This window comes from Cucurbita pepo, chromosome 6, assembly GCF_057944985.1.
Source record: "Cucurbita pepo subsp. pepo isolate OVF chromosome 6, ASM5794498v1, whole genome shotgun sequence".
NCBI lineage: Eukaryota > Viridiplantae > Streptophyta > Magnoliopsida > Cucurbitales > Cucurbitaceae > Cucurbita > Cucurbita pepo.
In genome coordinates, this window is record NC_141803.1 from 1,307,403 (window position 1) to 1,324,261 (window position 16,859).

At 34.5% G+C, this 16,859-nt stretch overlaps 2 protein-coding genes and 1 long non-coding RNA gene across 3 annotated transcripts; 1 reads left to right on the forward strand and 2 right to left on the reverse strand.

The window, feature by feature from the left end:
- Positions 1–88: 88 nt before the first annotated feature.
- LOC111797580 (squalene monooxygenase SE1) lies at positions 89–7,280 on the forward strand. Its single transcript, XM_023680625.2, has 8 exons — positions 89–574; positions 2,135–2,246; positions 2,445–2,619; positions 4,147–4,315; positions 4,470–4,688; positions 4,761–5,036; positions 5,350–5,628; positions 6,897–7,280. The coding sequence occupies exons 1-8, from the start codon at positions 344–346 to the stop codon at positions 7,002–7,004; spliced, it is 1,569 nt and encodes a 522-aa protein (XP_023536393.2). The 5' UTR covers positions 89–343; the 3' UTR covers positions 7,005–7,280.
- Positions 6,196–12,809, reverse strand: LOC111797581 (uncharacterized). The gene is made up of 4 exons (XR_002815558.2): positions 12,326–12,809; positions 9,918–10,069; positions 9,022–9,119; positions 6,196–7,126 (listed from the first exon to the last, which is right to left on the reverse strand). It is a non-coding gene; the product is annotated as an uncharacterized LOC111797581 (long non-coding RNA).
- Positions 12,810–13,243: 434 nt separating this feature from the next.
- On the reverse strand, positions 13,244–15,473 carry LOC111797587 (uncharacterized). The gene is made up of 3 exons (XM_023680636.2): positions 15,299–15,473; positions 13,835–14,254; positions 13,244–13,753 (listed from the first exon to the last, which is right to left on the reverse strand). The coding sequence occupies exons 1-3, from the start codon at positions 15,347–15,349 to the stop codon at positions 13,541–13,543; spliced, it is 684 nt and encodes a 227-aa protein (XP_023536404.2). The 5' UTR covers positions 15,350–15,473; the 3' UTR covers positions 13,244–13,540.
- Between the last annotated feature and the right edge of the window lie 1,386 nt (positions 15,474–16,859).

Sequence of the window (16,859 nt, forward strand, 5' to 3'; positions counted from 1 at the left end):
TGCTGGCAGTCGGGCGCACGTTAGTATCGTGTAGGTTAATTCTGAAGACACATCCTATATAAAGCCTCATGGCCCGCGAATATTTTGTCTTCTTTTCTCTCCTTTAGATGCCTACAAAAAGCGTCCAGTTTCCTAGGGAGTATTTGGGCTTTCGTTAAGCAACTCGGTCGTTGTCGCAAAGTTTTGCCAGCGGAGAGAGATACGCGCAGAGGAATTTATTACTAATCGACGAAGAAAAAGGGAGGGAACTCGGAGAGCCACAGGAGGGAGAGTTATCGTCGTTGTCATCGTCGCCGTCGCATTGGCGGTCTCTGTGAGGTTGCTGGATCTGTACTCGGAAATAATGGTGGATCAGTGCGCGTTAGGCTGGATTTTGGCCTCAGTTATGGGAGCCGCGGCGCTTTATTTCTTGTTCGGCAAGAAAAACTGTGGAGCTTCGAATGAACGGAGGCGTGAGAGCCTAAAGAATATCGCTACCACGAATGGAGAATGCAAACCGAGTAACAGCGACGGCGACATTATCATCGTCGGAGCCGGAGTCGCCGGATCCGCTCTTGCCTATACTCTCGCCAAGGTAATCCTGTACTTCTGATTTTCGTCCTCTTTCGTTATTCTCAAACATGCGCTCTCTGTTGTTGAACTTTTGCACATTATGCGTTTGGAGGTTGATTGTTTCACTTAAGAAATGTTGATGTAGAAAATCGCATTCGATTGATTACTAAAATTCATTATGATGTAGTTAGGTATGTCCGCGTTATAGCTAGCCATTATCGCGTACAAGGAAGTATCACCGGTACTCTGTTAAGTCAGTATAATTATTTTACGCTCTGTTATCGCGTATGTGTTGTATCACAGATTGAATCTTCTCTTATTTGATTACTTCTTTCGAAACTCAACCGAAGTATGCACTAGAATTATATGTAAATCTAATACAAAGTTAATTGTATCGTGCACAAGGAAATATCACCCGCTCGTTGTTAAAGCAGTATAATCATTTTATGCTCTGCTCTCGCTTACGTATTGTATTACAAATTGAATGTACTTTTATTTGATTACTTCTTTCAAAACTCAACCGAGTTATGCACTAGACTTATGAGAAAATCTAAGACAAATTTATTGTACCGAAGGCCAAATATTCTCAATCGAAAGTTGTTTTGTTATTTCATTTATTGTCTAGAGTTTATACTCCGCGGATAAGCATTTCAGATTATTAAGAGTGATATACTTCCAAGAGGAGTTATCTTCTCATCCGGAGGTTGTGCGTAGCCGGATTCTAAAGTTCGATTGCTTGTTTCAGTTTTCTTCTTGAACGAAACACTTACTGTTAGCACTTTTGATAAAAATGCCTGATCATGTCAATACATGTTTGTTTATTCATTTTTATTTTTGTTTCAGATTTCTCAAATACTTCCTTACACGTGATGAAATGAAATCAAAATCTCGAATGTAGATGATTTTGGAAGTTTTAGTGTTTTGAGAGTGTTTTTTTTTTCTTCTAAAGATTCTGAGAGCTGTTTAAGTTTTTACTAACTGAATCTCTCTCAAAATGTTTTAAGGTTTTCGTTATACATAAATCTTAATGGAAAAAAAGAAGGAGAAGGAGAAGGAGAAGGAGAACGCTTAAAAGAGGTGGAACTTTTGAGAAAGCGATTGGAAGAAAACTGTTTCATTCCAATAACACATATAAATATAGAGCCCTATACACGTCTTGAGATAACTCAAAGATTTTCCTTAGTACTTAATATCAAAATGGACTTGTTATCTGCAAACAGTCTGCTTTGTCAACGTGTCATGATTGGCCGTCGGCACTTTTTGGTTGTTCAGGCCATGAAAATATATATGCCAAAAAGCTGGTTCATGTATCTGGAGCCTACATGAAAACGAATTTCTACTGTGTTCATCTCATTAACATTCACTCTTGTAGTTGTACACTCGTTGCACACTCGAGTAGATGGATTTTATTTTTGACACTCCTTGTTTATAGTCGATCTGTTAGCACATGTATTTGTTGAAAGATTTGAATAATGAATGAACAATCGTTTAGTTATTTTCTCTGTGTTGAAGGATTTTTTTCCTATATTTACCCAACTTTAGCCCGTGAATGTTATATGTTTAAGTTATTTTTTGAATGCAGGATGGTCGTCGAGTACATGTGATTGAAAGAGACTTGACTGAGCCGGATAGAATTGTTGGTGAATTATTACAACCAGGAGGCTACCTAAAGTTAACAGAGTTGGGACTTGAAGGTTGGTTTATTTCATCAATATCAAATGGTTGTTTCTTGTAGAGGATTTTCTCCCGTGCCTTTGAGCAAACTAGGATTGGTTGTTGATATTCTGTATCCTATGCAGATTTGTAGTTGATATTCTGTATCCTTGTAGAGGACTTCTCCCGTGCCTTTGAGCAAACTAGAATTGATTGTTGATATTCTGTATCCTATGCAGATTGTGTAGATGATATTGACGCGCAACGAGTGTACGGTTATGCCCTTTTTAAGGATGGGAAGGATACTAGACTCTCCTACCCCTTGGAAAAATTTCACTCGGACGTGTCTGGAAGGAGCTTCCACAATGGGCGCTTCATTCAGAGGATGCGTCAGAAGGCCGCAACTTTGCCCAAGTAATTCCCTTCTATCTGTTTTGTCATTATTGATTCTGTAGTGTATACACTCCCAAACTACAATTACCCTAATCTAAAAAAAAAAAAAAAAAAAAAACTTAAAATAACCTTGTTAGTTTTGGATGCTTTGAACTTTCTAAAGTTTCAATGTTCCATAATATCCTTACCATTAGTAAATGATGGAAATTGTTAATACCTCCTTTGAAAAATACCTATAATAATACCTATGAACTTTTAAAGTTGCATTAATAGCCTTTAACCTTTCAATATGATAAATTTCTTTGAAGTTATCTTGAGTTTGAGAGAACCAATTGAAAACAACTCGTATAAATATCCTCGTTTTTCTTTTCACATAGATACTCTTATTTTTGTCTCCCTTTGTCCAATTTTTACACCCATTCTCAGCAACCGAATAGAATAAAAACTACCAGTTAAAGCATAAACTCCTATCAAATACAAAAAGTGTCAATGAAGGATTATCATTTTCGATCATGGAGAACCTTCTTAACTGATCATAACAAATAAACTAATTTGAACGGCAAAAAAGAAAAATCGTTGAAGTCTTCATCACTACAAATTTGGTAGTGCACACTTTTTTTTCTCCTATCCGTTCTTCTCAAAACTAAGACTCAAATTCTTAACATATTTCTTTTTTTGTGCATTAAACTCAAGTAACGTATTAACACTCAATTACTATGTACAACCATCTTAAGCTCGAAGGTCTCTTGTTGGTTCTATTATTATGTTTCTTCTTGCTATAGCTCATGTTTTAACTGAATGAGGTAGTTTTAGAGATTGGAGACTGAAAAATGGGAAGTAAGAGGGTACTGAAGAAGAGAGGGTAAGAAGCTGAAGAAAGATGGGGAAATTTTAGGCCATTGAAGTGGAGAGAAAGGAAATAGAAAAGAAAGGTGATAAAGAGTAGATAAACTGTTTCCGTGTTCATATACTAATGGTTAGGATTTTTTTTTTTTTTTTTTTTTTTTTTTGAAGGTTTAAGGATACTAATGCAACTTTTAAAACTTTAGGGATATTTTAAAAATGATATATCAATGATTTTTGTCTATTAATATTAATAGTAAGAATATTTTTTAACTACCTCTGAATGTTTGAAAGTATTATTGAAACTCTTGAAAATTTAGAACTTTTTAAAAACAAAATACAATGTTTAGATATGTTTGCTAATTTAAATTTGAATCCTACATAAATTTGATTGGTGCAATCAAACTTCAATAACAGTTGCAGTTTTTGTCATTTTGCTCCATGATCGACCATGCTTGTTTGCGGATTTGACAGAGAAGTCATATTTATGTAGTAAATGCTGGTGTAGTCATATACTAGCCCTGGGATTCATATTTTGTACTAAGACTCTTATCTTCTAATGTGTCGCTCCTGTAATGTACAACCTTATAATAAGATTGAGTCGATAATTGTACTAGTACCTTTCTTTTCATTAAGTATTCGTATCGTGCTTGGTTTAGGAGTTATTATATATTCCTTTATTAATTAGTTCCTCCACCTTTCTAGTGTGCGCTTGGTGCAGGGAACGGTCACATCTCTGCTCGAGAAAAATGGTACAATTAAAGGTGTGCAATACAAAAACAAATCTGGCCAAGAGACGACAGCTTATGCACCTTTGACTATTGTTTGTGATGGGTGCTTTTCAAATTTGCGACGCACTCTTTGCAATCCTAAGGTGCGAAAACTCTTCAATTCTTGATAATGGAAGATTCATGTTCTGCTGATTATCATATATATCTAATTCAAAGCCAATAGTTAGATAAATTTATGTTAAAAACAAAGATTTTGTTCCATATGCCGATAAGATTTTAAATACGAATCTTTTCCAGGTTGACGTTCCCTCTTATTTTGTTGGTCTCGTACTCGAGAATTGTGAACTTCCTTACGCAAATCACGGACATGTGATACTAGCAGACCCTTCTCCCATTTTGTTCTATCCCATTAGCAGTACAGAGATCCGCTGTCTGGTGGATGTGCCTGGTCAGAAAGTTCCTTCCATTTCAAACGGTGAAATGGCAAACTATTTGAAGAATGTTGTTGCTCCTCAGGTGCGAATATACTCCTAATTCTTTTTCCATAATCTCATCTGTGAATGACCATGTGAAGTTTGTCATACACAGATTCCTCCACAACTTTATGATTCATTCATAGCTGCTATTGATAAGGGTAACATAAGAACAATGCCAAATCGAAGTATGCCAGCAGATCCATATCCTACCCCCGGAGCCCTATTGATGGGCGATGCATTCAATATGCGTCACCCTCTTACTGGCGGCGGAATGACCGTCGCTTTATCTGACATTGTTGTTCTTAGAGATCTTCTCAAGCCTCTGCGTGATCTGAATGATGCACCCACTCTCTGCAAGTATCTTGAAGCATTCTACACGCTCCGTAAGGTTAGTACTCAGTTTACCTGCTTTTTTGTTTCCTTCTTCTTGGATAAATATACGGCAAACCCCCACTTTTACCTTTTAGTACAACCATTTTCTCTTAAAATATATTTGTTAGAAAAAGGGTTTTTCAAGTTTGCATTTGGTGATTTGGTCACACCACATACATTCATATAAAAATAACAAATATGTATATTTTTCGTACTACATATCTTTTTACCAAGTTGACCACTTACCTAAGATTTAATATCAAGTTACTTTAGCAACTAAGTTTATCAAGATTACATGTAATGAGTTTGTTTTATTTATGTAATTGTAGCCAGTGGCTTCGACAATAAACACATTGGCAGGTGCCCTTTACAAGGTCTTTTGTGCATCACCGGATCAGGCTAGAAAGGAAATGCGTCAGGCTTGCTTTGATTATTTAAGCCTCGGTGGAATCTTTTCGAATGGACCAGTTTCTTTACTCTCTGGGTTGAACCCTCGCCCGTTGAGTTTGGTTTTCCATTTCTTTGCGGTGGCAGTATACGGCGTTGGCCGGTTGCTGATCCCATTTCCTTCTCCTAAACGCGTCTGGATCGGAGTCAGATTAATTTCGGTACGTTCTCTTAACGCTGCTTCTTTACTTTTTTTTTTTTTTTAGTCCACAAAACTTAAAAGCATTTAATTAATTTTTTTAAAATTTTATTCAGTAGGTTTAATTATATCTAATCATTATTATAATCAATTCTATTGTCTAGGATGCCAAATTAACGTAGCCTAAGGTGGACAGCATCTAACACAATGTGACAAATATTGCTTTTTATTTTATATTAATGATAATAAATGTACATAAAATATTATTGATAATATAAAATGTAATTAGATTTTTCATTGGAAATTTCGGAAAAGGATTAATTAAAATTATTCTCATATTTCTTTTTCTGGAAGCATATCGTTAAATACTAATAACTGTTTTCTCTACCATCTCATAAGAAAGTTTTCCTAAACGCTCATAAAAGTTATTCCTGTGTTTATTGTTAGGCCCCATTTGACACCTGTTTCAATTTTTTGTCTTCATTTTATGTTTTTTATTTAACCATATACGTTTGTTAAGTTTTTGTTTTTTTTAATTTTAAGTTGAGATGTGAAATAGAAATTACAAGGAGAAATTAAAGAGAAAAGGTTAAGGTTAAGCTCGAGAGAGTATTAATTAGAGAAAAAGGAAGAAATGTTAGGAAAAGAAAAAGGTTAAAGATAAAAAAATATGTGAATATTTGTTAGTAAGGGTGGAAGGTTAGAGAGAAAAAAAATGCTAAAATAGCTACATTAGAAAGCTTATCCTTTTTTAAACAGGATACATAAAGCATATTAATTGAAGAAAGAGATAATTAGAGAGAAAAGTTAGGAAAACATAAAGAAATAGTGTTAGAGAGAAACATAAGCTTATAAGTAATAGAACCAAAATCTATTTGTAGAAATTACCTTCCTAGATTTTATAAATTTACTTACAAGTTCAACTCTGCTTTTTTATTTTTTAAGGAACAGAATATAATTGGTCATCAGATACTTTTTTTAGAATTTAATTGGTCATCGGATAAAAAGGACAGGGATAGTTATCAATGTCTTATTTGTTATTATTATTTTTGCTTATAAAATCGTGTCCAAATTTTTAACCATTCCCATATAGGAAAAAACTATTAAATAGTTCGCTTAAGTTTCAGAACTGGAAAAACATACGTTTGAAAAATTATTTATTTATTTATTATTTTTAAAATTTGACGAAGATCATTTAAAAAGTAATGCTTTAAATCATTTTTAGAGTGCTTGATAATCAATCCATATGGCATTAGATAGAATTCTAACCTTTGCATGTGGTGTATGTAGGGTGCATCGGCCATTATATTTCCCATTATCAAGGCTGAAGGTGTGAGGCAGATGTTTTTCCCCAAAACCATTGCAGCTTATTACAGAGCTCCACCCGTTGTAAGATGACACTTGGATGATTGGATCAGGGGCTCTGTGGCAAACCGTTTTGGCTCCAAAGATTTTCCTTCAGTCAGTTGTCCCAACTAACCCAGTTTGCTCCACTTGGGACGATTCAAGATGCTAATCCCCTATTAAACAGTTCAGAAAAGCAAATCCCGCAAACGAATTAAAGAATTTTACAACAATTAAAGAAAAAGTTAGATTCAGGTTCCTAAAAAATGTATGTACAAGATTGTGCCAAGGACTGAAATATTTACTACATTCCTTACTTTCTGAAACATATTTTATACTTCCTAATTCCCAACAACTTTTTAGCTGTTAAAATATCAATTTTAAAATATTAGAATAGAAAAACATTTATATAAAATAATTTAAAATTTGAAAAACAAATAACCTAGATTATTTCTACTTTTAATAAGTTTAGAATTATTCTTATTAAAACTAAAACCAATTTTCAATCGGGATGAATGAATTTATACCATTATGATATGATATTTTTTTAAAGAACACTTTCAAATATATTTTTTATTCCCTAGTTAGATTAAAATTTTAGTTCAAACTTGAAAACATGTCTATTTAGATTTTAAACTTTCACAGTGGAAAATTTAAATTCCAAACATTAAATATTTTAATATCTACAAATCTAAACTTCCATCTAATGACCAATTAATTTTTTTAGAAACCTATTAAACAAAAACAAATTAAAAAGATAAATTTCAAATTTCAAATTTCAGACAGAAAAAAACTCATTCAAAGAAACTAGTAGTTTAAGAAAAATTTTAGAAAAACCAAGTAGTTTGAACATACTTAAATATTATTTTTTTAAAAAAAGGCAGAAAAAACAAAACAAAAAATTAACAATCAAATAAGCCTTGAATATTATATTTCGTAAGAAAATACTATGAATTAAAGATAAATATATGCAATAGAAATGCAATAGTTTAAGTCCTGTAGTTTGAATTAGCACAATATTAAGAAGTAGCCAGCATTGCTCTATATAAGAATCAGATTAATTAACTAATGCAGTGTCGAAAGCCTCCCTTTAGTCTGTGTTTGGTAAGTGGATTGTTCACTTCAAGCTACGACTATCAGATTGTTTTTGTTTTAGATTTAATGTCAGTCAATAAGATAAGTTGACATTCGAATTCTGAGGTAGATTTTTCATTGAGAACGAAAACGCATTCATATCCAAGGGTTAATGAATTTTCCAGGCAAAGTTTCCATTAATATATATAGCTTTTTGGTTAAAGGGTGCCCTGTTGAACTTCCAATTCCAAATCCAACGTGATCGTAGATGATTGCATCGGGGGAAACGGAAACGATTTTTGGGCAGCTTGCTCAGTCTCAAGTACCAAAGGCCTTCAAGGTTAATAAACTAGAAGCTTCTACATAAAATAAATTTTGGAAAAAGGAAAAAAAGAAGAAGAAGAAGAAGAAGAAGATATTTACCTAGAAGCTTGATGAGGGGAATGCAAAAATGACCAACAAGAGCGAATAACCAAACATCTTAACCTAGTAGTACTATCCAGAGAAGAAATGGGAAAAGGCAGGCTATTGAAATAAAGATAGAGGAAGGCTACCAAATTCAGCTGATGCCTGATGTTATACGTAGGAAAGTACGATAGGGAAACATGTCTGACATGCGCGAAAAATTATGGAAATAGTTCCTAGTTCGTAATAAACACGAGTTCTATGAAGTTAAAAGAAGACCTCTCCAAATTTGGGAAGGAACTTAGCTTGCTCGAGTCACATTCTATAGTGATCTATGTAAAAAAAAACATCGGTATTTTCCTTCCCCTTCAAGTTCTAGTTCCAATAGAAACTCTTTTCTTGAAATTGTTGTTAGTAAGGAACCTCTTTGAAATTGTTATCAGGGAAGGGAGAAAAAATGGAAATATACCAAGCCATAACCAGTAACAGGGACAACAAGGTTTACCTATTTTAGTTGAATTCTCAAACTAAAACTAAAACTAAAACTACTGCATATGAATGGAAAAGGGCTAGCTATAACGAAACTACTCACCTGCCTTCTCCAAGAGTCAATGGCAAAGATTTCCCATCACACCTTTATTTCCTGGTTTTGACACGGGTGATACGCTTTGCCTTGGCTCCAAATGCAGTCTGCAACAATAAAGGGTTGACGCATTTAAATATCCTGATCCCATGAACTCAGTCTGAAATAAAATAATCGGCCTTTTGATCTTATGCGTTACTAATGGAAATACCAATATGACCTCCGTGTAAAGAAGACGCCTCAAAACACACCAATAAAATTAACTTGGTCCTCTTCCTTATACTTATATCAGAACTTAACTCCGTCTGAGAATTAATGAGAAATTTTTATAGTAAAATTAATTTTATGAGTTTGAAATACCTAGTTGCTATTGACGAGGTACAAAATTGCTTAAAGATTTCAGAAAAAATAATCATCAGAGGGAAAAAAAAATGCAGTGGAAGTTCTGGGCACAGTTGAGAAATATTTGCTCATTAAGAAATGGCATACATCATAAGAGAATACTTATTCCCATTATTAAATACAAACCTACAACTTTTCTTTGGACAAAAACAACATATTTTCCGTTGCTGCTTTAATGCCAATATATACATACAATAGACGATTCACCATGCAAGGAGCACATTAGTTTCATCATCTGTGCATTTATTGTTTTCTTAACTAGCCACAAAAAAGACAGATAAAGTAGAAAATCAAGACCAATTTGTCATCTTGTATTCTTTTAGAAAGAAGGAAGAATAACTTTATATCTATGAACAAAGTAAAAAAGGTTTAGATTTTACTAGGTATAGTTTGATCATCTGTGCATTTCGGATGACAGTAAGGCCTTTATTAGGTATAGTTTGATAACATAAATAATGGGCACAATATCATATTAGCAAAGAATATTAAAGCAACATGCTCACCTGTCCAGACCTGAAACTGAGCAGTGATAATGTCACATACTCTCACTTGGAGTCCCTGTATAGTCAATCTACCAATTGCTGCGTGATGTGTCAGTCACCCTATACCAACCATCTAAGTGGAATGATTGAATCGAATCCCCCAGGATCAGTTCCTGTCCAGCCATCATTGGTTCTCTTAATTTTGTTCCTCTTTCAATAGAGAACATTCAGCATGTCTTATACACATTCGCATATATATAATACATACACAAACCAATAATGTGAAGTCATAATTACATAATACTGTAACTGAGAGAAGTTTGTAGTGAGGGACTAGCAGGTTATGGCGTAGCTGTACAGTAGCAGCTAGAACACAAACAAGCATAGCCTTGCACGTTATGAGAATTAGCATATATCAGATGATGGTTCAAAATTAGACATTAGGGGCACCCAACATTGGCGTATGAAAAGAAAATTCAAGTAACCCTTTATAGTTAAATTGATAAAGCAAGGTACATGCACATGCAGTTAGATCCATAGAAACTGATGTAATATGCAGGGAAATTCAAGACTCGAAAATCATGTAGTAATTTGCAGCTCTTGATCAACTTCGGCTGCTTATATCCTAAGTTTAGTTTAGGCATGTGAAAGACACTTCCCATTGATCATATAAGTCGGGAGTAAAGATCAGAAGATGCAAGTAACAGAACATAAATATTTGATGCCCCTAAATCTCTGCCGACATTTCTTAATACCTCTAAAAAAAAATTTAAAAAAAAAAAAAAAAAAAAAAAAACTTGAATTGACAAAGAAAAGACACAAAAAATGTGAAATGTGAAATGATTTTGATGCCTATAAATCTCTGCTTATATTTCTTAACACCAATAGAAAGACAATATACTATTTTTCTTAAAAAAAGAAGAGACAAAAATCTGGCCAAGGGCTTGTTATGTTTAAAATAAAATTTTGAAAAACACCACTCCATAGTTCATACTCCTCTTGCACGCTGCCAATATATATTTTTCCTCCCTTCCTCCAGAAATTTTGATTGGAAAGAGCTAATCATCTTTTCTTGAGCAATGACCATGAATAATTAGCTTTTCCCCATTAGAAGTACCAAGAATCTCGAGTCCATTTGACAAAAGAGATCTCAAATCCAATCATTCGTTGGTAAGAACTATTTCTACAAGAGCTTAAATAATCTTATACTCTAGATATCAGCTACCAGCCTCACTATTATATCATATATTGTCTTCATAGTTGTTCATATCATTAAGCACAATCCGACTACATGATCAATAACAATAGAAACTACAAATAGAATAATCAGCCAAGCGGATGCTACATATTTAAATAGAAATCGACTTTGGCAACAGAACCATAAAGAAAACTAAATATTACAGATTAAAGTTTAGTGATTAGTCCAGTTTTTCAGGAAACTGTTTCTTGTCCGTCAAATCCTAGCAAAATTTCACAAACATGCAGAGAAATAATTTAACTATAGTAGTAGAAATGTAGGTCGGAATAATTTCCTTCAACAAAGAAAAAAGGAAATTCGTGTACAAGTGACAGAAATGAAATTTCAGATATCAACGGAAGCAAATACTCTAGATCGCACTGTCAGTAGATTCTAATACAGGATGAATGATGCATCCATTTCCAGCAACAAAGAGAAAAAAAAAAAAAAAAAAAAAAAAAAAAAAAAAAAAAAAAAAAAAAGATTGATAAAACAACCGTATGACCACACAAAATGTGATGCAACAAAACATTGACATGTTGACCTGATAGCCAAACCAAATGACTCTGCCAACTCCGTATGGAAGCCATAAAAGATTGACCGAATACTGAAGTACAATAGGACAGGATGTAAATAAGTAAACATCATAGGAAATAGCTTATCAGTATTCTCACCTATATTGCAAATTGAATCAGGCAGAACGTGATCTATATTTCTCAACAAAAAAGAAAGAGTCTGGAATAGTGCGGATTCAAGTTAACTGTACTTGAGCCTTAACTTAAGCAAGCAGATCTCCGTAGGTTTATAAGCACAGTTCAGACCAGGCTTATCAAAATGGTTGATCTCCTATTATAAACGGAAAAGGAAGTACAATATGCTACCATTCCGGACCGCGGTAAAGATCTCCAGTTCAGACCACACTCGATTTAGTATATTCGAAAGCGAAGCGCATTCTAGAACACTATTCAAATCGTACTGCGTTCTTAATTAAAGGGTGAAAACCACTCGGTTAACTGATATATAAAACGATAACGTTCTAGGAAAAGACAAGTACAAGAAGAAAACAGAGTAGAATCATAATCATAGAACCATCCATATTCTAACATGAAAAAAAAGAGATCAAATGTATTCATCACTCATACGGAAACATGAGCCGAATAATTACACAGTAAATGAAAAGCGAAAAACTCACGGCAATAATGGACGCTGTGACGCTGATTATTCCAGAGAAAAATATCCTCCAAAGCTTCCGATCATCCAGTTCCTGAAAGCAATCCAAACATACGAATAGCGTAAACCACACGGCGAAGGAAGTGGATGTCGCGGCGCCGACGAGGCCAAAGGTAAAAACGCTCCAAAGGATAATCGTCGTTCCTCATTTCTTTCGCCACAGAGAAATTCTCACGCAAAACTCAGACCATCGCTATATCTCTGGTTCCCGCCTTTTACATTTCCTTATATATAGTCGGGGGCGGAGATCGTGTGTGCTCGCTCACATGGAACCTCATAAAATTTGCATACGTGGCAAATTAGAAAAAATTCACAAAACAATAAGGTACGCGTTGGAGAAGGGAGATTCATTAATTAATATATCGTGGTTGACTGTACGACATGTCGGCTTAATGGCACGTGTATAGTGTTGGGCCAAAGAAAGCCCACGATTCATTTCCCAATCTGTAAGGTTTCAGTGTTTATCACGAATCGTCCGCACGATGACCTAATTTGGAAGAGAGAAATTTGCAACAACAACAACAAACAAAAAAAAAAAAAAAAAAAAAAAAAAAAAAAAAAAGCTTTTTTCCATTTAATTGACTACAAAATAATTTCTCAAAAATAAATTTGATATAATAATAAATTCGTTTTAATTCTTTAAAAATAAATTTAGCAGTATTAATTTGTTATCCCCATGCTCTATATCTCAATAAGTATTTTTAAAATCTACCACATGGAACAAAAACAACTAAGGAAATTTTTCCATAATATTCTTTCACTAATTGAATCACAATTTAGGATGAAAGTTAACAAAAAGAGGCAAGGCGAAAGGACGCACCAAACATTGCTCATTATCAAATTATGAAGCCGATACACAATACCGAGCCAGAATTACCTCCCAGAGCAAAAAATTTCATTCGTACAATCTACTCATACATGCAAATTTGAGCATAACTCACTAGTTAAATATGTCTTCGACCCAGAGGTCAAGAGTTCAAATCCCTCCACCCCGCATTTTGTTGAACTCAAAGAAAATTAAACCTACTCATACATGACTGGCTCATCAATGTGTCTCTAAATGATGAACAAGGTTGACATACATCTCATCATATTATGGTTTCCATCGTTACACGATGACCAGATTCTTCATGGTAGCAAATATAGACACACTCAAAACAATCTAATTCGTCCATGCTTAAGACGTACCTTGACCAACTGAAGGGCTCTGTTCATTCAGTCCATTTCTTTCTCTTGACAAACTTTTCCACAGCCACAAAACTTGCATTAACCCACCATTTGCTACATGCAGAGGAAATGTCTGTACTTGAATTGTGAGGCCATAAGTAATTAGCTTCACGAGAACGAAGAAGGAACCGAGACCGTAAAGTTGCTTCTTGAAGCTTGCTTCCTATAGAATGTTGATTCTCTATTACATGTAGAATGAAGAAAAGTTGAAGTATATGGAATAAAGTAAAAAAAAAAAATGTACCTCAGAGTTGCCAAACACTTCTTGAGATATCTCTTTTAAAAGGTTAGTCAACAAGACACCAGCAAAGAGACCAATGGGAATCAATAACTCCTGGTTTTTAACTATGGATGCTACAAAATCTGATAAGGAGCTAACAACAAAGAACAAGAGAACAGACCACTTCACTGTCTCCTTTCCCATAAAAAGCAGTCTCTCCACCAGTATCTTCTCTGCATCCTTCCATGGAAAAGTTTTAACTGGTTCAGGCATGACCTCTTGCATCTTCTCTTTCAAATTTTCAATTCGTATGGGCATAGAATTAGAATCCATAAACCCAGCCATTTTTGCTTTCATTGAACAAGCAATGCTAGCTCGGCGGCTGCCAAGCAGCGGCAAGCAGCTATTAGGCCCGAACGATGGTTTCTCCTTGAGCAGTCTAATCTGCAGAAATAGGCAAATACATTCTCAAGCCTATGTTGGATCAAGGGTCATAAAACAAGGGGTAAATGCATCTCAAAGTGAGCAAAATATCCAAAATCACATTTCGTTAAATCACCAATCAACTTAGAAACTTCGGTTGATGTGGTACAGTAAATTCAATTATTTTTGTGCTTTTAAAACTCTCCCCTCATGGGCTTGGAAATTAGTAGAAGACCTACTAAGTGACATCACAGGGTTCAAACGTAGGAGTTCCTACTCTAATGTAACAGTTCAAGCCTGCCACCAGTAGATATTGTCTTCTTTGGACTTTCCCTTTCAAGTTTTCCCTTTCGAGCTTCCTCTCAAGGTTTTAAAACGCGTCTGCTAGGGAGAGGTTTCCACATCCTTATAAAGAATGTTTCATTCTTCTCCCCAACCGATCTCACATCTAATACCATGTTAAATCATTAACCAACCCAAACACTTGAGCTTATGAGTAAAAGTAAGTTCATTAGTCCAATGCATTAAGCATCCGTAATAGCAAAAGTTGCCAAACACAACCCAAAGTGTGACACCAGAACAAGAAAAATCTCAAAAAACTAGCAAGTCTACTAAATTAATGAACTAAATCAAAATCAAAATCAACAGTATTCTATTTTCGAAACCAAAACTACCTAAATTAACTACTTTAAACCCCCAGCAATTCACCATTTCTTATTCTTCAGAATCCGATCAACATTTTCCCTTGAAATTTTGGAAGTGGAATCAGTCCATTCCCTGAAGCAACTGGTATCCAGTAGGTTCAAAGCGTAATAAATGATACAAACCTCTTTCTCCCGCATTCAATCACAATTAGCCTACAAGCAATACGATTATACCAATAAACCTAGAAGAAGATATAAAGAAATTCGCACACGCTTGGCTTCTATGAGTCCTGAAGTAATCTAACAAATTAAAAAAAAAAAAAAATGCCTAAAAGAAACTAAGGCAAGTAAATTATCGAGCTCAATCAGTTCATTTGGTAATTCATCATAAATCAAGCGAGTCGATAAACAAGTTTTTTACCCTGAACGTGGGGGATAAGGAGCGCGGCGGAATTGACGCCGGCAGCGCCATTTGATGTCCCTGAATTCGCCGTTAGCCGTTAGCCGTTATCGCCTTCGTCTTCTATACATTAATCTTCCCTCTCTTTCTCTATCTATGTAGGGTTGGGCGGGTTCTCTGATTCAGGATTCTCTTCGTCTTCTATACATTTTTATAATCTATTTTATTTTATTTTTCAATTTATTTGGTTGGGCTCGCAACACATATGGGCTCCATCACGAATACTAATGGCTCGGCCCAATAACGAAGGGCCCAATAAGTTATGACAATTCTGACAAGTGATTAAATTTAAATGGAATTTACCCTCCTCGGAAACAGTGAAATTTTGTGGTGAAATAACTGAAATTCCATATTTTTTAAAAAAAAAACTATATATTATAAAATTCAGTAAAGATAGCCGACAAAATGTTGAAGATAATGTGAGGGGGTATTTGTCATAATATAAAGAAAAGAATTAAGATTTTGTCATTCAGCACGGACCACATACTACGTCGTTTTTCCTAAATTTATAATATAAAATGAGAAGGGGGGATTAGATAAGTCGTCGTTTGGGTGTTGGCAGTTTTTAAGCCCAACCAATATATATTATTAAAGGCAAGTTGAAATAGGGCATTATTATTTATATGTAAATTATAATATTTATTACTTGAGGTTTTGAAGCCTTGGACGTTTCCTGTTTGGGCGTTTTGTTGATGTGCTTGTTCTACGTACGGGATATTCTTTTACGACACCTTTCCCCAATGCCCTTGCAAATACTTGGATCAAATGCTCCTTCATACAACCCAAAAAATTCGTAAGACAAATTAGACGCTCCAGAACTTCATACGCTACATTAAAGCTACTAATCAATGCACGAGCATTCGTATGCTGCATTAGGACTACTAACCAGTGTGTGGACATTCGTACGCTGCATTAGGGCTACTAACCAGTGCACTAGGATCGAACTCGGGAGTTCAACATCACTTGCATTTTGGCGAAAACTATGAGCCCCAGATCTCTACTCCAGCCATAGACAATAATTTCTAATAAATAATAATCTAATATAGGGTGCGTGACATATTAGAGACGGATTTCATATCATAAAATTATTTTAAAAAGTAAATAAAATAAAACTCCTTGTAGATTTTATATATCATAAAATTAAAAAGTTACCAATTTTTTTCTAGATGGTTGGTTTTGGAATGGGCCAGCATTTTTGAATCATTGGCAAAAAGTAGCTATAAGATTTTTAAAAAATGTCAACCATTTCTAACAAATCAAATCAGTTGCCTACTTGCTTACCAAATACAAACATAGTCAAAATTTATAAATCTTAAAACACATTATTTTGAATAAACAAAAAAAGAAGACAACTGTAATTTGAACTAATTGTACTGTAAATGACATGACTAACAATCAAGGATTTGGGGAGGAACACTTTACATGGGGCCTGCTCGATAGGGTTTGAGCATGGAACGAGCTATATACAGAACAGGGATCTAAACACTTTTTTTTTTTAACGACAGAGGTTCAAATCTTCCTA

Coding starts and splice junctions, on each gene's coding strand:
- LOC111797587 (XM_023680636.2), bottom strand. CDS start 15,349: ATGGCGCTGCCGGCGTCAATTCCGCCGCGCTCCTTATCCCCCACGTTC. Junction 14,255..15,298: donor CCTTATCCCCCACGTTCAGG/GTAAAAAACTTG, acceptor CTATTTCTGCAG/ATTAGACTGCTCAAGGAGAA. Junction 13,754..13,834: donor AAGTGTTTGGCAACTCTGAG/GTACATTTTTTT, acceptor AACATTCTATAG/GAAGCAAGCTTCAAGAAGCA.
- LOC111797580 (XM_023680625.2), top strand. CDS start 344: ATGGTGGATCAGTGCGCGTTAGGCTGGATTTTGGCCTCAGTTATGGGA. Junction 4,316..4,469: donor GCACTCTTTGCAATCCTAAG/GTGCGAAAACTC, acceptor AATCTTTTCCAG/GTTGACGTTCCCTCTTATTT. Junction 5,629..6,896: donor TCGGAGTCAGATTAATTTCG/GTACGTTCTCTT, acceptor TGGTGTATGTAG/GGTGCATCGGCCATTATATT.